Source organism: Hordeum vulgare, chromosome 6H (assembly GCF_904849725.1).
Source record: "Hordeum vulgare subsp. vulgare chromosome 6H, MorexV3_pseudomolecules_assembly, whole genome shotgun sequence".
Taxonomy (NCBI): Eukaryota; Viridiplantae; Streptophyta; class Magnoliopsida; order Poales; family Poaceae; genus Hordeum; species Hordeum vulgare.
The window spans coordinates 427,346,378-427,366,975 of record NC_058523.1 but is presented as its reverse complement, the minus strand read 5'-3'; the positions used below and the strand labels follow the sequence as shown (position 1 = coordinate 427,366,975).

The 20,598-nt window shown below is 46.6% G+C and overlaps 1 protein-coding gene across 1 annotated transcript; it reads right to left on the bottom strand.

Moving 5' to 3' along the window:
* Positions 1-844: 844 nt before the first annotated feature.
* Positions 845-2,533, bottom strand: LOC123404121 (NADH-ubiquinone oxidoreductase chain 3). The gene has a single exon (XM_045098046.1). It carries the CDS (start codon positions 1,778-1,780, stop codon positions 1,424-1,426), a length of 357 nt encoding a protein of 118 aa, XP_044953981.1. The 5' UTR covers positions 1,781-2,533; the 3' UTR covers positions 845-1,423.
* Positions 2,534-20,598: the final 18,065 nt, after the last annotated feature.

Below are 20,598 nucleotides of genomic sequence, written 5' to 3'. Positions count from 1 at the left end.
CAAATAAAGTAACCCTTTCCCCCTCCCGAGTCTATCGTATCCATAGTTTCAGTGGGTATCGAACTGCGAAGCGAGGAAGCTATTTCAATTGAACGGGCTTACTTTCTTACTTGGTTCTTTTGTAGAACAACCTTGGTATGAAGCTAGACGATTCAAACTATATAAGCATAAGCAATTCAAACTAGACATTTCGACCTTCATCCCACCCGAGAAATAATAAGCAAAGAGCTCGTAAGTCGGGCATAGAGAAAGCGACTCCTGAGATTGAGGGGGATAGGATACTATCTCCTAGCGCATATATGAAACGATAGCAGGTTTTCTACCGGGGGGGGGGGGCTTTCGATTGTAATTTTTACAATTAGTAGTTCTTGCTTTCATAAACTCATAGTTAGTGTAGTTTGGTGTAGTCTTTGTGGCCGGGACGAACTGGATTCGAACCAGATAAGAGCCGTGCGTTCCCTTCTTTCCAAGCGTCCCTTTGGTTTCGCAGTTCAAGAAGAGAGGCAACCTCTATCTCTTTCTCTACATCTGCGGGCCGGTAGGCCGGCCAACTAACTCTTCAAATGAAGCCCTTTATCTTGATAACGAAAAATAGAATGATGATGATGGCGACCATTCATTCCTCCTCTTGATTTGCATTTTGTTGTAGTTCGGGTGGGATCTTATCAAGCTCATCTTGAAAATGAAGCTTTATCAAATCCCATATAACTCTTCTTTGCCCTTCAGTGTCATCCGTCTGATTGACGAAATCAATTAACCCAGCGTCTGTTGAATGAAAGTTCTCCGAGATCTCTCGGATACACTTGTTTTTGACAACATCAGCATCTCCCACGTAGGCACATAATTGATCATAGAGCGGGGAAGTGGAATCATTCCTTTTGAAATTCTCGAATTGCTCGTCAATTCTAAAATCCTTTATGGATTCGGCATATTGCCTAATATCTTCCTGATCCTGAGCCGGTCGGTTCAAGTCAATAGTTAAAGGAGGCACATCGCTCCCACCCCTTTGGTTAACGCTCTCACTATCACTATCAGATGATAGCATTAGATGAACGTGTGGGGCTTTGTACGTTTCCTGCCCCGAACGGGAAGGACTTTCAAGCCCCCCTGTGCCCACGGTCCCACATCGCTCCTGCCCCCAGAGGGCCGGTACCATTTCTTCAATCAGCGTGGCACCATATAGCAAAACATATTGTAAAAGTGACAGAATCACTTCCAGTAGTGCTTGCCTAACCTGATCTGTCACGATCAAGGAGGGATCCACTACTAAAGCAGCTATCACAATGATAACTATGAAAAGTCCCCCCCATTGAAAAAAACAAGAATCAGATGATAGATCAAGTCTTACCGAAATAGGATTTCCTTTTCGTGCCATATGTCGCTTATACTTTACTTTTTCCCCCCTTTGCCCTTTCAAAAGTGGTTACTCCCGATCCGAAGCACCCCTTTTCCATTCATAGAGAGATCCAATCGTCAAAATCAATAAAAAGGCCATCATGGACCAAGATCCAAACAGATCAATCTTGTTAGGAGGTACTGCCCAAGGAAAAGAAAAGGTGACTTCCGGATCAGGGATAATAAATAAAATAGGAACCGGATAAAATCGTATATCGAAACGACTTCTGGCATCACCGGAGGGATCGGAACCACATTCGTAGGCCGACAATTTTTCTGGATAGGTCGAACTATTGGAAGCAAATGGAAAAGGAACACCGAGTGGAATCAAAGAAACTAGCGGACTGATCACTAAATAGATACAAATAGGTGCAAATTCCGACATCACCAAAGCCCACTTCGTTCTCTCGCTCTCCTCGCGGCGCTCCTTGCTCGCGGAGCGGCATACCGAAAAAAAGACGCTCAGATGTGGATTCGAACCTACGTAGAAAACCTTCAACAGATTTACAGTCTGTCGCTTTTGACCGCTCGGCCACTCTCCCCTTCCCGGGGATACGCCCTCCTCAAACAAAGGGTTCCTGAATAAGAAGGATGGCGGCCTTCGTTCTTAAGTTAAGAAGAGCAGATGGAACTATTAGATTTGCTAGCGTTCCGGGAGAATAAATAAGGTCATTTAGTAAGTTCATAACAATTTATGTAAAGCAAGGGGCAAAGCTTCTACGACAGCTTCCCCCTCATTGCCATCGTCGGCCTTCCCCAGCTCCCCTCCTTCGTCGCTTCTGGCTAAGCATCTTTCGGCGGAGGAAAGGAGGCGACTAGTCGCTTCTGGCGAAGCAGCGAGTTCATGAGCAAGTGAATGAACGAGCAGCGAGTGAAGTGCAACAGTCGTAAGTAAGGCTCGCCATGTTCCTAAAAGGAGTGACCATCTTTTCTTCCCTTCTACTGAAACTGAGCGAGCAGCAAGCATAGGCAATAGTTTCCGTAGGGGTGGGGCGCAAGCAAGCGTTTTCAGGCTCCGCTAGCTAGCGTACTCTTCTGCTATCAATGAAACCGAAAGAAAAAACCAGTGCCCTTTCGTATAGATCGAGACGCAGTACTTTTTCTTTACTTCTTCCATACTAGGAAGAATGGAAGGAAATCCTTCCATTCTTCTAAAATATGGTTAAGTGATGACGCTGCAGCAAACACTAAGCATTTATTTGAGTGACGAACTTACGAGTACAAGAATAAGAGAGGGGGGTGATCTACGCGTAAACGGACGTGACCTAATAATGATCAAGGAATGATCCTGAACACCTACTTACAAGTCAAACATAACCCCATTGTGTTCTCTCTCTGGTTCAGAACTCACGAGTAGAGACAGTAATGGTTACGCAATAGTTGGCATATTATAATTGATTTTACTTCAAGTTTGCTCTGACCGGATGTTAAACAAAGTTTCCAAGTTGCCACATAATCGTGGGCACAGCTCTCAAAAAGATCTAACCCTGTAGGGGTGATCCAACTAGTCCATCACAAACTATCACAAGCTGCCCTCGAGAGAAAACCTCAACCTCGAGATAGCCTGAGGTATCCTTGATATCCCAATGCACAAGACATTCAATGAGAGTAAAACAAATCCAGCAAGACCGCACGACAGGCCAGAGGCCAATAGGAGCCGCGCGTATCTCTTTCTTAGGGCACTATCAGATGAGCAGTACGTATGTTGGCCAGGTAGAAATCCCCCGAGTTGCCCCCCGCAAGTGGCTCTGTTTGAACCAACACTCATAAGGAGCACTTTCCCGGGGGTTGATTAATTATGCACAGGGTCTGAAAAGTCCCAAGCAATATTATTAGCTATTAGGCAAATGTAGTACCAATGTTGGGCCTTGCCAGAAGAGTATCCCAAAACGAAAATCAAGGGGGTTCCGATAACAACCCCAAGCATGTTAGGAGCGCTCAATATGGAACATAACACCGCTACACAAGTAACTATGTCGGCAAATGAGGAATAAAACACCGAGCTAGAAGGCCAAGCCTTCCGCCTTTTACCAAGTATATATGTGCATTAGATTAAATAGCAATAATATTGTGATATATCAAGGAATCCATGTTGTCATATGGAAAACAGCTTGCACCCGCAACTAGCAACGCTATAAGAATAGTTGATAAAACGGTAACATAGCCAAACAAAGGTTTATTGGGACGTGGAGGAGTTAGAGGCTTTTCATGGAAATGTTGGGAGGCTTGACATTTAAGTGGTAGGTAACGAGACACAACAGTAGAAACAAGATAACTAGCATAGCAATGATAGTAGTGGTATCCAGGGAAATGATCATCTTGTGTGAGATCCCGGTTGAAAGGAGAACGAATCCGTGAAGTAAACGAACCAACTTAGTCGAACGAATACTCACACTCCTAAGCGGTTTGGAACTCTATCAGGAAGAAACAATCAGAAAACAACAATCAACACACGATAAACACCACAACATATGCAAGACATGATGCACAAACGCATATGATGCATGTCCAACTAATTATGCATGACATGGCAAAGCACAACAATCAACTTCTACACATTAAGTGAAGCTCAATATGCAACGAGTTGCATATTGACGAAACTCCACATTTGAATTACCTAGTTCACACCCATTTAGGTACACGATAATATTAAATGTTGTTAAACATGGCAAGAGGCGAAGCACAAATAAACTATATATCTAGGCATTTTAAATAAGGCCCAAACAACATATAATATTCCCGAAACGACCTCATATGCATATTATGAATTTGATCCTCTTTTGCATAAACGTATTTTATATTTCTTAAACAGAAAAATAAAGTGAAGCATGTTATTATACAATTTTTCTTGGCAAGTTAAATATATAAAACATTTGAATCAGAGTTACATTTTAATAGTTATGAATTAAACCGATTTAATATGGCATATATAAACAAATGAATGCAATGCCCAATTTTAAACATTTAAATGTGGTTATCATGATGTGGATGACATAATCAGATTACATGCAAGTTTTATGAAACATTGGCACCAATAAGATATGAAGCATTTGTCACCATGACGGAAAGAAAGGGGTGCCACGACGATGAATCTGAAAATGATGCCACAACAACATTCCGGTTTCTGACAACTCATCGAGATGTCGGTGCAAGGAAACATAGGATGTACGACATGTGCAAGAGCGACGGGGAGTGATCCCGGTTACCGGGTGTCCCACGTGGCATGGCAATTGAGAAACGTGCAAGTATTCAATTCGGACATGGTGCAAACACGGTGTGACAGCCCGAGACCGACGCTCCAAAAGATTCCCCTTTTATTCCGTTCTCGTCGTGTGGTTCGTTTGTCTGTCGCATTCATCTTTTGCATCATGCGCATCATCTGCATTGCATCGGCACTCCGCTGCCGCCAGTTTTCAAAACTTGCATCCGTTATTAGTTGTCGGTTCTCTCCGTGTTCGTCGTTGCCCGTTCTGAACCCGACCACACTCGCACGCGCCCCCGACATCGTCAAAACCTTGTTTTAAAACTGTGTATAAAATATTTTCGGATTGGGTTGAAACTTGGCATGCGGTCTTATTTTAATATAGGCAGACCGCCTACCAATTTTTGTCGCAATCCGAGTCCGTCTGGTACCCGATCGGTAGTCCGTAGCGGCACCGTATTCGGTTTATCGTCGGACGTTTTTCAGTGTTTTAAAATACATTGCCGGTTTCCCGTTTTCCCTCTCTTCCCACCTAGCCTACTCTACACAGCCACCTAGCCCGTCTTTGAGGCTGGAACCGTTTGATTTCGATCGCACGGTTGAAACCGTGATGAAAAACTGCAAACCCTAACCCCTCTTGCTATAAAAGGAAGGCTAGCCCTTCCTAATCTCATCCCTGTGTCTCTCCTCCTTGAAATCCGCGCGCAGCAAGCCCTAGCAGCAGCCTCCTCTCTCCTCAGCCTCCAGCCGCCGTGGGCCCGCCCGAGCCCATCCGAGGCCCGCCGGGCCCGGATCCGCCGCCGCCGCTCGCGAGCGTCTCCCGTAGCCGCCCCGAGCCGCCCTTGCCTCGCTCCCGCTTGCTGCCTAGCGCCGCCGCGTTCGCTGTCGGCCAACCGAACCCCGCAGTCGTGGCCTGCCTCGCCGGCTCCGCCGCCATGCAATCCTACCCCTGCTCCCCGCCAGATCCCGCCGCCCGCAGCATCGCCGTCGTCGCCGTGCAGCCGCCACCGGTCCGAGGGCCATGGCCGCCCCGCCTATGGGCTTCCCCCGCGCCCAACTCCGCCCCGCTCTTCGCCGGAGCTCGGCCGCCACCGCCCCCCATGCCCTCCTCGATCCAGGCGGGATCGGGAGGTGCATGAGCGTGTGCTCATCCCGTAAGGGCAGCTACGTGGGCTGCCTCGCCTCGTGGCCCAGCCGCCGGCCCATCTTCGGTCGGCCTCTTCCCGACCCAGGTCCGTGGCCCAGCACCTCCATCTCGACCCATGTCCAGTCCCCACCGACCTGGGCCATGGCCCGTAAGGTGAGCCGACCCCTCCACCCTATCCAGCGCCCATAGCATCATTTAGTTAAATTGCGCTCTGCTCTGTTTAGGCTCTATACCAGATTCGGCCCGAGTGGTTTTTTCCGTTTTCCGACGATTTATTAATTTCAGGAATATTAGCTAATTTTCAAACGGCCGTAGTTTTTAAACCGTGCATGGTACCCCGACCATTTATATATGTAACTTGTGTAGTTTTTTTCCACTTGCATGCATATTTGAAGTAGTTTGACCCGCTGTTTGCCTAGATTTGTGTGTTGTCCTAATATGTTAGATATCTCGTATTTATTTTTGCACGTGTCCGGATTGTTCAATCCTGTACATAAAATGTTCGTGTTGTTCGGGACCCTTTACCATGTATTTAGATTAGTTATTTGCATTTTTGCATGTAGGTTTCGTCGCTTGTTTGCTATGTCGTGTTTATGCGTGTGGCGTTAGTTTTATTTTGCAACCCCACATATTATATATGTTTTCGGGGTAGAAAAATCCATAGAATTTAATTGTTCATTTAGTTTTGACGTCCGAGTAAGTTAGCGTGCATGATATTTCTGCCATGTTGCCCTCTTGTCTATTTTGTGGGATTTATTCCGTGCATGATATGAATTAGTTTTGAACTAGAGATATGCCCTTGGATATGTATGCTAGCCCGTGGTAATTTTGGTTGCAATAGAAATCCATGTTAAGGTGTTGTTTCCTTGTTGTCAACATGCTAGAAAATAGTGTTGCTTTGAAGATGCTGAAATACTTCTAAGTCTGAAATCTTTTATATTTTGTTGTTGTCTTGTCATGAGTTTGACTAGTGATCTACAGCTCCTTTGGATTTGGTGCAATGGCGTTATTTGTAGTCCTTAAGATTCTCTAGCATGATGTGAATTTTCATGCCATTCGGTGCCCTGTAGAATATAGTTTTACTGCTGCCAAGATGCCTTTAGATCGAAAACTGCACTATCAAAGTGTGAATTTCACTAAGTTTGAAATTGTGTGCTAGATGCCATTTTGTGAGTTCTTCTCCTAGTGATCCATGCTTCCGTGATAGATGTTATTAGTAGGATGTTGTAGTGCATATTGACTACTACTGTCTCATGCCTTGTTTGAGCATTTTGGATTTATGTAGCTTGTTGTTTTAGGGTGTAGAAAATGTCATGTTGTTGTTTTTGACAGATTATGACTATTTCTTGTGTAGCTTGTAGTTGTCGAACCGTTGCTCCGTCTTGATCGTGTCCTACATAAAACTTGCTTAGAATCTCGTGGAGGTTCATATTATCTTGCCGTTTGTATGTTTTGTATGCTTGTGACTGTCATTGCATACATATTGCATTGATGTCATCATATCTTGCGGTGATCATATCTTTTGAACGGTAGCTCCGTTGAAGATGTTCTCTATGTGTAAATTGATTGGAGCGACGCGTAGAATCACGTGAACCTATTTATTTTGCTGTTTAACAAATATTAAAATGTGTTAGTTCAGATCTGGACAGAATTATAAATTAACGTATGAGGTCAGTTCAGAGATGCTATAAGTCGTTTCCGACCTCATTTAAAATGTCTAGGTAGGTAGATTAATTATGCTTCACCTCTTTCCATGTTTAACCATATTTAATATTACTGTGTACCTAATCGATAGAATTAAATAATTAAACATGGACTTTCTTCGATATGCAACTCGTTGCATATTGAACTTCACTTAATGTGTAGTGGTTGATTGTGTGAATTGCCATGTCATACCGTGCGTAAATGAAACCGCTCATGCATCATTTGTGTTGTGCATCACGTGGTGATTATATGTGTTGATTCTTGTTTCCGGTTTGCTTCTTCTTGATAGAGTTCCGCAAGCGTGTGTGAATGTGAGGACTCGTTCGACTACATTGGTTCGTCTGCTTCACGGAGTCATTCTTCTTCCAAGCGAGATCTCATGCAAGATGACCATTTCCCTAGATACCATTACTATCATTGCCATGCTAGTTTTGTCGTTTCTTTCGTTATGTCTCGCTGCCTACCACCTATTAAATATCAGCCTCTCAATATTGCCATGAAAACCTTTAACCTAATCACAACCTAGCAAACCACTGATTGGCTATGTTACCCCTTGCTTAACCATGTGTTAGCGTTGCTAGTTGCAGGTGCAATTGCTTCCATGTGATAACATGGGTTCCTTGTTATATCACCCTATTAATTTCTATTTAATTTAATGCACCTATATAATTGGTAAAAGGTGGAAGGCTCGGCCTTCTAGCCTGATGTTTTGTTCCACCTTTACCGCCTTAGTTTCGGCTACCGGTGTTATGTTCCATAAATGAGCGCTCCTAACATGCTTGGGGTTGTTATGGAGACCCCCTAGATTCTCGTTTGGGGATAAAGCTCGTCTGGCAAGGACCAACATTGGTACTATATTTGCCCAATATAATAACTTTGTTAATACTGAAAAATATAGGGAATAAGCGCTATCCGAGGAGTAATTCAACATAATATAGGGAGGACCGGTGCTGATGGTGCTGGTACAAAACAGAGTCGTGTGCGGGGCCAACCCGGGGCAACTCGCGTGATTTCTATGAGGCCACTGTACGCTGCGCTCATCCGATTGTGCCCTAAGAACGAGATACGCGGCTCCTATCGGGATTGTCGGCACGTCGGGCGGCCTTGCTGGACTTGTTTTACCTTTATCGAGCATCTTGTGCGAGTGATTCTGAGGATGCTTTGAGCTAACTCAAGGTTGAGGTTTTCCAATAGGAACCGAGGAGATCACGGGTTTTCCTGATCGAAGTCATTCTGTCGCGGCGTGTGGTAGTTTGCGATGGACTATTTGAAGCACCCCTACAGGGTTAAATATTTCGGAAAGTCGTGCCCGCGGTTATGTGGCAACGTGGAAACTTTCTTTAACATCCGGTTCTAGATAACTTGAAGTTAACTTAATTAAAACTTGCCAACTGAGTGCGTAACCGTGACTGTCTCTTTCGTGAGATCCTTCTCCGATCGAGGACACGGTGGGGTTATGTTTGACGTAAGTAGATGTTCAGGATCATTCTTTTGATCATCAGTAGTTCACGTCCGCTATGCGTAGATCATCCCCCTATTTATTCTTGTACTCGTAAGTTAGCCACTAAATATATGCTTAGTCGCTTGCTGCAGCCTCACCACTTAACCATACCTCACCCATTAAGCTTTGCTAGTCTTGATACCTTTGGAAATGAGATTGCTGAGTCCCCTGTGGCTCACAGGTTACTACAACACCAGTTGCAGGTACAAGTAAAGGATATTAAGACGTGAGCGTGATGATTGTTCATTTGGAGTTTCTTCTTCTTTTTCTTCGTCGATCTAGGATGGGTTCCACGTCGGCAGCCTGGGATAGCAAGGATGGACGTCGTTCTTTTCTCGTTTATTTTCGTTCGTAGTCGGGCCTTGATCTTTCTCGTGATATTTATGTATTGTTCTGATGTGACTCTGATGTAGCTTGTGGCGAGTGTAAGCCAATTCCATATACTCTTCTCTTCAGTACATGTACTTGTAACGATATCCATTCTTGCGAAACGAGGAGATGCGCTTCTATCCCTGTCAAGGCCCTCGCGCAAAAATAAGGATAGGGTCGTATATTGGGCATTATAAGTTGGTATCACAACGGTACCGACCTAGGATCCCCCTTGATTAATCGAACTTGGCCGAGTCGAGTCTAGTGAAAAACTGATGTCGTGTGTATAAGTCTGACAGTAGAAGTGTAGGGTATGAAAGGATGGGCAGAGCCTTAGCTACGACGAGGATGTATGAGTTCAGGCCCCTCTACGGTGGAGGTAAAAGCCCTACGTCTCAGTGCTCTTGGGAGCTTAGTGTCGAGTGGAATATAGGATTACGGTAAAATCCAACCCCTGCACCAGTGGGGAAGGGCGGCTTATATAGAGTGCGCTGCCCTTCATAATGGCCCGGTGGACAGGGGTGGAATAGTGGCGAGTAAATGCCTATGTTACAGGTAACGTAAGCCTTAAATGTTAATAATGGTGTATGGAAACGTATGACCGTTGCCCTCCTGGGAGGTTACGATGTACAGAGTGGATTCCAGTCGGTACGTTAAATATGCTCCGAGTGCTCGTCGCCGACTGGATGATGGGGGAGTCCTTAGTTCAGTCGGAACTGTCTAAGGCCCTTGTCCTCTGTGAAGGGTAGTCCTTGGGTAGGACCTATAGGGCAGGCCTATGACCCTACCCTGGGACTATAACCCCATCATTAGTGCCCGAATGGATTGGGGTTGGAACCATGAAGTGATGTCTGGAGTATGGATCCGACTAGTATGGAGGTGACTTTGGCGTTGTTTGCCTCGATCCATTTTATCCTTTCAACCAGTGATCCGAGTGAATATATCAGTGAAACGAACCGTCAGAGACCGAGTGCTTCCGTGGAATCTTTCGACGTGACTGGTCAAACTGACAGCGGCGGATTTTTCGGGATCCTCAAATTTCGGTTGTCGCGTGCTCAGCGGGGATGACGACATCGCCATCGAGTAGGTTTTGTCGCCTCGATTACCGTGCTTTTATCTTCTCCACTAACATCGCAGCAGCCGGTTGGGGAGATAATATTTCGGGTCCACCTGTTAGTGACTCATTCGGAAGCTTATTTAAGCCTCTCCGACGGGATTCTGTGTTGCGCTGCTCATCTTCCTCGCATTAATTCCGCTCCTCCCGCAGCTCTCTGCACGTCCCAAGCTTCCTCCTTCCCCTCCTCCTCTGCGGATCCGTCGCCTTCGCCATGACGAAGGGGCAGACCAGCAAACTTGAGTCGCAGAAGAAGAAGAAGAAGAAGGGGGCGGCCCCTACCCAGCGGCGGCAGCGGGCGCTACCGGCGGGTTGGATCCAGGGGGATTTCCTCCCCTCCTCGGTGACGGAGGACGACTTGCTGGAGTTGGTGGAGCATGGCATGATCGTCAACAAGTCCTGGCGGCTGCCGGAAGGCGAGACGGAGCCGGCGCCGAAGGAGGGGGAGCGTGTTCTACTGCTCAGCCACGTGTTCAGGGGCTTCTCCTTGCCTCCCCACCCCTTTTTCCAAGGTATCATGTCCTACTTCGGGGCGCAGCTCCATCATTTTCCTCCAAACGCAATAGCCCACCTTGCTGCATTCGTCACCCTTTGCGAGTGCTTTATTGGATGTCCCCCCACTGGGGGCTCTTTAAGTACGTCTTCTCCGCTAGATCCCAAACCGTCAAAAAGCTTAGCCAGTCGGATGATAAGACCCATCTCCTCAGCTCTGCGGGGGTTTGGGTTTCCAGAAGAAAACAAAGAGTAGCTACCCCCCCTCCAGTTGTCCGAGTCAGTTAGGAACTGGCAATCGACCTGGTTCTATTTCCAGGACATTGCTTGTCCGAATGCCTCAAGCGGGTTGCCACCTTTTAGCCTAGACCGTCCGGGCCCTCCGAGGAAGCTTGCGCTCTCTAAGGGGCAAAGGATCCAGACCCAGCCTTTGGTCGACGCACTGATAGCCGTCGTCCGCAAGGGAGTCACCGGCACAGACCTGCTGGAGACTTTTCTGGGTCGGCGCATCCAGCCGCTGCAGGCCCGACACCACGCCATGTGGCACTACGCGGGACCTTCGGACTCCACTCTGTCTCATCCAGAGTGCGTGACTGGGGAGACTGTGAGGGCGTGGGTCCGCGGCATCACAGGCGCGTGTGATAACCCCGAAGGAGCCCGGCGGGTGAAGCCCTTCCACGACGACAATCCTCCTCCGAATGAGGTAAGCGCATCTTGTCGAGTGCTTTTAATCTTATTAGACTTATTGCTTTTCTTGTCCTGCTGGCTGACATTGCCGACTGTGTTTTTTGCAGGAGTGTACCAACTGGTATTCTGCTGTCTCGAACGGGAATCCGGCCGAGGAAGAGGAGGGCAGCCAGGAGGGCAGCGTGGATAGCGCCGAGTACGTCTCCGACAGTGGGGAGACGGAGGAGGAGACGAAAGAGGAGGAGGAGGAGGATGGGGAGCAGAGCTCGCCACCTTCACCACCGGAGCACCGAACTAAGCGCCGTCAGGATCCCGCTGCTCCGCCGGCTCCTCCAGCGGCCCCGAGTGCTCCGCCAGCCCCTCCCGTGGCTCTGAGTGCTCAGAGTGTGAAGAGGTCCAGGGACACTGCTGCCGAGCCCACGGACCAACCGTCCAAGGTGGACAAACCTAGCGGGCCTAAACCTCGGAAAGCTTTGCCTCGGATGAGGATCGCTGTTCCAATCGCCTCAGCGTAAGTGTCTTGTTCTTCCATCTTCCTTCAGTATCTGATTGAACTCATGCTTATCCGTCGAGTGGATTTCACTCAATAGAGCTGCTACATCCGCCACCTCTCTGCCGTGCCAGGACGATGATCCCATGGACGCGGATAACGCCGCCACGTCCCAGCAAGGTACGTTGTCACGACTCTGAGAGTTTGTACTATTGTTTCGCGAGTGTTGTCTTTGATCTTGCCCTTTTTCTATAATTTCATGTTCTTCAGTCGGGCTTCCTTCGGAGGTGATCCATGTGGAGGACGACGACCAAAGGGGGTCGGAGCTAGCTTTGGCACCTGTCCTTGAGGTTGTCCCATCAACTGCTGCTCCCACCGTGAACGTGCCACCGACTGAGACGGTGCCGCCGACTGAGACGGTGCTCCTCACGGCGGAACCGACTGGAGCGGAGCTCGGGATGCCCAAGGAGTCTTCTTTCGCACCGGGTCCGTCCACCGTTCAATATGACGCCCGACGCCTCCCGGAAGACCAAGTGGGGGCCGCCAAGGACGCCATGGTGCAGGTGGAGCTGATGGTGGGTGACGCCAAGGGAGCGTATGACTCCATCGCGTCTTTGTACAAGAAAAGCTTGGAACTCCGGGACGATATCCGAGTAAGTGCACTAGTAAGTGTTTACTTTCCTCTTGTTACCCACTGGGGTTTCAGCGGTATACTCGGATACAGTAGGATGATTTGTAGTGGGTTCACTCCGAGTGAACCCAGTGGGTGTAGTCCCCGAGACTTCTGCCGAGTGCTTGCACCGGCAGTTGTCTTTATATGTATTTTCTGTAATCTGAACAGATCAGAGTTGATCTGCCCGAGTGGTACCAGTGGGGGCACTCCGAGTGCACCCACTGGGTGTAGTCCCCGAGAGTAGTGTTACTCAGGTCGGGTAATAGTAGTCTCATAGTGTTGTTTGTTCGCTATAGAGCTCGATAGGGCCGGCCTGTTCGAGCGGCATATCAGTGGGGTCACTCTTAGTGAACCCACTGGGTGTAGTCCCCGAGACCGCTGTCGATTGCTTGCATGGCCAGGGGTCTGAAGAATTTTGGACTTTGATTGTTTTGTCATATGTGTCGAAACTTTTTCCTTGTTGAATGTGTCTGATCCTCCCTTTGTGCCTATTTGGCAGAAGACTTGCGAAATGGGATCTGCATACAATGCTCGGAAGACTGAGAAGATTCAGCTTGCTGCGGACTTGGAGGCGGCTGTGAATGACCTGGCTGGTGTGAAGGAGGCTCTTGCTGACCGAGAGAAGTCTTTGGAGGAGTCTCCGGAGACCAACAAGGCATTGGTAGCCGAAGTTGAAAAATTGAAGAGTCAGAGATCCGAATGGATGAGTCAGTTGAAGGTGATGAATACTCGGTGCATGGCGCAGGAGAAGTACGTCAGCGACTGGGCAAGGAAGATGGTTGCACTGCTTGGTGGTAAGTTGTTGTCGAGTGCTTCTTGACTTTGGAGATCACTCTGCGCTTACTTTCTGCTTGTCTTTTCTTTGCAGACTTCTGTCGAGACGTTGAGGCTGAAGCAGCCGACATTGAACGGTCAGTTGTTCCGAATGTTCCACTCGGCGACGAAGCCAACCGGGACTTGCTCCGAGCGCATATTCGCCTTAGTAGGGTGGGACCTTTCATTGGCTGTCTGAGAGAAGTCATCGGTCGGATCGACAAGGAGCTGTGGCCTGAAGACCATTCCCGGCAAGAAATAGATGGGTTGATGACTCGGCTGGAGGACGTCCTGAGCAGAGTGCAGGCATGAAAGAAGTCTTCCGCTCGTTGTGGTGCGGATGTGGCGCTATCTCTGGTCCGAGTGCACTGCAAGGAAGCTCGCGAAGAAAAACTGAAGACGTTGCAGGTCGCCAACACCAAGAAGCTTCGATTCAAAGATTTCATGGAGACCTTCCTTGACACAGCCACTCGCATTGCAGACGGAATTGACCTTGACATCTTTGTGGAGCCTGCCAGTCCCGGTGACGCTTGAAAAACTTTATGGTGAACGCACATTTACCTCGGTATGCCGAGTGGTATCTGTATTAAACTTTGGCCACTGCTGTTGGCCGTCACATTCGTTGTTCGGTGTGGGTAAGCTTGATTCACACCGGGCCGACTGATCGTCGATCCAACTTTGAATTCGAATCGGATATTTTGCTCTTCTTTTGCTAAGTTTTTTTGACACGATTTTGGCTCGTGGTTTTTGTTTGGCATTTCTTGGTGAAGCCAATGGCAAACATGCGCAGCATGTAGTTGTCAGTTGTCTTCACATCCATATGAGCCTCAATGAGGGTCTGCCAAGTCTCCGAGTGCGCGCCCGGAGCGAGATTTTACTTAGGCGACTCTGGGTCGCGGCTAAGTCTCCGAGTGCGACTGTTAGTGCGCACTCGGAGCGAGTTGTTACTTAGGAGACTCTGGGTCGCGGCTAAGTCCCCGAGTGTGACTGTAGGCGCGCACTCGGAGCGAGTTGTTAGTCATGTAGTTGTCAGTTGTCTTCACATCCACATGCGCCTCAATGAGGGTCTGCTAAACCTTCGAGTGTATCTCGAGTACACACTCGGAGGAAGCTTTTTACTTAGGCGACTCTGAGTCGCAGCTAAGTCCCCGAGTGTGAATTTTCGTGCACACTCGGAGTGAGTGTTACTCATGTAGTTGTCAGTTGTCTTCACGTCCACATGAGCGTCAATGAGGGTCTGCTAAGCCTTCGAGTGTATCTCGAGTACACACTCGGAGGAAGCTTTTTTACTTAGGTGACTCTGAGTCGCAGCTAAGTCCCCGAGCGTGTCTTTTAGCGCACACTCGGAGCAAGTTTGTACTTAGGCGACTCTGGGTTGCAGCTAAGTCCCCGAGTGTAACTTTTAGTGTGCACTCGGAGCGAGTTTTTTACTTAGGAAACTCTGGGTCGCAGCTAAGTCCCCGAGCATGTCTTTTAGCGCACACTCGGAGCGAGTTTTGTTGGGGAACGTCGCATGGGAAACAAAAATTTTCCTACGCGGACGAAGACCTATCATGGTGATGTCCATCTACGAGAGGGGATTTCCGATCTACGTACCCTTGTAGATCGTGCAGCAGAAGCGTTAGTGAACGCGGTTGAGGTAGTGGAACGTCCTCACGTCCCTCGATCCGCCCCGCGAACCGTCCCACGAACCGTCCCGCGATCCGTCCCACGATCTAGTGCCGAACGGACGGCACCTCTGCGTTCAGCACACGTACAGCTCGACGATGATCTCGGCCTTCTTGATCCAACAAGAGAGACGGAGAGGTAGATGACTTCTCCGGCAGCGTGACGGTGCTCCGGAGGTTGGTGATGATCTAATCTCGGCAGGGCTCCGCCCGAGCTCTGCAGAGACGCGATCTAGAGGAAAAACCGTGGAGGTATGTGGTCGGGCTGCCGTGGCAAAAGTTGTCTCAAATCAGCCCTAATAGCTCCATATATATAGGAGGAGGGGAGGGGAGGCTTGCCTTGAGGCTCAAGGAGCCCCAAGGGCTGCGCCACCAAGGGGAGGAGGAGTCCTCCTCCAATCCTAGTCCAACTAGGATTGGAAGGTGGAGTCCTTCTCTTCTTTCCCACCTTTCCCCTTTTTTTCTCTTTCTCTTCTTTTGGTTTGTATTTCTCTCTTGCACAAGACAGCCTTGTACTGACCCCACCTACTTGGTGCGCCACCCCCAAGGTCCTTGGGCCCACCCGGGTGGGTGGTCCCCCCTCCCAGTGAAGATCCGGAACCCATTCGTCATTCCCGGTACATTACCGGTAATGCCCGAAAACCTTCCGGTAACCAAATGAAGTCATCCTATATATCAATCTTCGTTTCCGGACCATTCCGGAAACTCTCGTGACATCCGTGATCTCATCCGGGACTCCGAACAAACTTCGGTAACCAACCATATAACTCAAATACGCATAAAACAACGTCGAACCTTAAGTGTGCAGACCCTGCGGGTTCGAGAACTATGTAGACATGACCCGAGTGACTCCTTGGTCAATATCCAATAGCGGGACCTGGATGCCCATATTGGATCCTACATATTATACGAAGATCTTATCGTTTGAACCTCAGTGCCAATGATTCATATAATCCCGTATGTCATTCCCTTTGTCCTTCGGTATGTTACTTGCCCGAGATTCGATCGTTAGTATCCGCATACCTATTTCAATCTCGTTTACCCGCAAGTCTCTTTACTCGTTCCGTAATACAAGATCCCGCAACTTACACTAAGTCACATTGCTTGCAAGGCTTGTGTGTGATGTTGTATTACCGAGTGGGCCCCGAGATACCTCTCCATCACACGGAGTGACAAATCCCAGTCTCGATCCATACTAACTCAACGAACACCTTCGGAGATACCTGTAGAGCATCTTTATAGTCACCCAGTTACGTTGCGACGTTTGATACACACAAAGCATTCCTCCGGTGTCAGTGAGTTATATGATCTCATGGTCATAGGAACAAATACTTGACACGCAGAAAACAGTAGCAACAAAATGACACGATCAACATGCTAGTCCATCACATGATTCTCCTAATGATGTGATCCCGTTATCAAGTGACAACACTTTCCTATGGTCAGGAAACCTTGACCATCTTTGATCAACGAGCTAGTCAACTAGAGGCTTACTAGGGACAGTGTTTTGTCTATGTATCCACACATGCACTGTGTTTCCAATCAATACAATTATAGCATGGATAATAAACGATTATCATGAACTAAGAAATATAACAATAACTAATTTATTATTGCCTCTAGGGCATATTTCCAATAGTCTCCCACTTGCACTAGAGTCAATAATCTAGTTGACATCACCATGTGATTCCAACGAATCCAACACCCATATAGTTATGGGGTTTGATCACGTTTTCCTCGTGAGAGAGGTTTTAGTCAACGGTTCTGAAACTTACAGATCTGTGCGTTCTTTACAAATCTTTATGTCATCTTATAGATGCTGCTACTACGTTCTATTCGGAAATGCTCCAAATATCTACTCTACTATACGAATCCGTTTCACTACTCATAGTTATTCGGATTAGTGTCAAAGCTTGCATCGATGTAACCCTTTACGACGAACTCTTTAACCACCTCCATATTCGAGAAAAATTCCTTAGTCTATTTAGTTACTAAGGATAACTTTGACCGCTGATCAGTGATTCAATCCTGGATCACTCTGTGTACCTCTCAACATACTTTGAGTCAAGCCACTCATCAGGTGCGGTACCCAGCATGGCATACTTCAGATTCTACGGACAAGGCATAGAAGACGACCTTCGTCTTTTTTCTTCATTCTGCCGGGGTCGGGTTTTGAGTCTTACTCAAATTCACACCTCACAACGCAACCAAGAACTCCTTCTTTGCTGATCTATTTTGAACTCCTTCAAAAACTTGTCAAGGCATGCATCTTGTTGAAACTTCCATTAAGCGATTTTGATCTATCTTCATAGATCTTTGATGCTCAACGTTCAAGTAGCGCAATCCAGGTATTCCTTTGAAAACTCCTTTCAAACAACCTTGTATGCTTTACAGAAATTCTACATTACTTCTGATCCACAATATGTCAACCACATATACTTATCAGAAATTCTATAGTGCTCCCGCTCACTTTTTGGAAATACAGGTTTCTCATAAACCTTGTACAAACCCAAAATCTTTGATCATCTCATCAAAGTGTATATTCCAACTCCGAGATGCTTGCACCAGTCCATTGAAGGATCGTGGAGCTTGCATACTTGCTAGTATCTTTTGGATCGACAAAACCTCCTGGTTGTATCACATACAATGTTTGCTCAAGGAAACCATCGAGGAAACAATGTTTTGACATCCTATTTGCAATATTTCATAAATAATGCAACAACTACTAACATAATTCTAATAGACTTTTAGCATCACTACGAGTGAGAAAGTCTCATCATAGTCAACTGTTTGATCTTGTCGGTAACATCTTTGCGACAAGTCGAGCTTTTCTTAATAGTGACTTATCACCATCATCGTCTGTCTTCCTTTTAAAGATCCATATTTACTCAACATTCCTATGACCATCAAGTAGTTCTTCCAAAGTCTACACTTTGTTTTCAAACATGGATCCTCTCTCGGATTTCATGGCTTCCAGCCATTTGTCAGAATCCGGGCCCACCATTTCTTTCTCCATAACTCGTAGGTTCACTGTTGCTCAACAACATGACCTCCAAGACAGGGTTACCGTACCACTCTGCAGTAGTACGCGACCTTGTCAACCTATGAAGTTTGTAGTAACTTGATCTGATGCTCGATGATCACCATCATCAGCTTTCACTTCAATTGGTGTAGGCGCCATAGGAATAACTTCCTGCGCCCTGCTACACACTGGTTGAAGTGATGGTTCAATAACCTCATTAAGTTCTACCACCCTCCCACTCAATTCTTTTGAGAGAAACATTTCCTCTAGAAAGGATCCGTTTCTAGAAACAAACACTTTGCTTTTGAATCTGAGATAGGAGAGGTACCCAACTGTTTTGGATATCCTATGAAGATGCATTTATCCGCTTTGGGTTTGAGCTTATTCGACTGAAACTTTTTCACACAAGTGTCGAAGCACCAAACTTTCAAGAAACGACAGTTTAGATTTCTCTAAACCTCAGTCTATACTGTGTCATCTCAACGGAAATACGCGGTGCCCTATTTAAAGTGAATGCGGTTGTCTCTAATGCATAACCCATAAACGATAGTGGTAATTCGATAAGAGACATCATAGCATGCACCATACCAAATAGTGTGTGGCTATGACGTTCAGACACATCATCACACTATGATGTTCCAGGTGGCATGAACTGCGAAACAATTTCCACATTGTCTTAACTGCATACCAAAACTCGTAACTCAGATATTCATTTCTATGGTCATATCGTAGACAGTTTATCCTCTTGTTACGACGAACTTCACTCCTGAAACAGAATTGAACCTTTCAATATTTCAGACTTGTGATTCATTAAGTAAATACTCTTATATCTGCTCAAATCGTCATTGAAGTAAGAACATAATGATATCCACTGCGTGCCTCAGCACCCATTGGACTACATACATCAAAATGTATCACTTCCAACAAGTTACTATCTTGTTTCATCTCAATGAAAACAAGGCCTTGCTCATGTGGTATGATTTGCATGTCACTAGTGATTCAAAATCAAGTGAGTATAAAGATCCATCAGCATGGAGCCTCTTCATGCAATTTATACCAACATGACTCAAGCGGCAGTGCCACAAGTAAGTGGTACTATCATCATTACCTCGTATCTTTTGGCACCAATATTATGAACATGTGCAACACTACGATCGAGATTCAATAAACCATTGAAGGTGATTTATTCAAGCAAATAGAGTAACCATTATTCTCTTTAAATGAATAATCGTATTGCAATAAACACGATCCAGTCATGTTCATGCTTAACGCAAGTACCAAATAACAATTATTTAGGTTCAACACCAATCCCGATGGTAGATGGAGTGTGCGACGTTTGATCATATCAACCTTGGAAACACTTCCAGCACGTATCATCACCTCGCCTTTAGCTAGTCTCCGTTTGTGCCGTAGCTTTCATTTCGTGTCACTAATCACTTAGCAACCGAACCGGTATCTAATAACCTCGTGCTACTAGGAGTAATAGTAAAGTACACATCAACATCATGTATATCAAATATACTTCTTTCGACTTTTGCCAGCCTTCTTATCTACCAAGTATCTAGAGTTGCTCCGCCTCAGTGACTGTTCCCCTCATTACAGAAGCACTTAGTCTCGGGTTTGGGTTTAATCTTGGGTCTCTTCATTAGTGCAGCAACTGTTTTGCCGTTTCACGAAGTATCGCTTCTAGCCCTTGCCTTTCTTGAAACTTAGTGGTTTTACTAACCATCAACAATTGATGCTCCTTCTTGATTTCTAATTTCGCAGTGTCAAACATCGCGAATCGCTCAAGGATCATTGTATCTATCCTTGATATGTTATAGTTCATCATGAAGCTCTCACAGCTTGGTGGCAGTGACTTTGGAGAACCATCACTATCTCATCTGGAAGATTAACTCCCACTTGATTCAAGCGATTGTCGTACTCAGGCAATCTGAGCACATGCTCAACGATTGAGCTTTTCTCCTTTACTTTGTGGACAAAGAATCTTGTCGGAGGTCTCGTACCTCTTAACAAGGGCACAAGCATGAAATCATAATTTCATCTCTTTAGAACATCACTTATGTTCCGTGACGTTTCAAAACGTCTTCGGCGCCTTGCTTCTAATCCATTAAGTATTTTGCACTGAACTATCGTGTAGTCATCAGAAACGTGTATGTCGGATGTTCACAGCATCCGTAGACGACGCTTGAGGTGCAGCACACCGAGTGGTGCATTAAGGACATAAGCCTTCTGCGCAGCAACGAGGACAATCCTCTGCAAAGTTTGCTACTATCAACTTTCAACTAAATTTTCTCTAGGAACATATAAAAAATAGTAGAG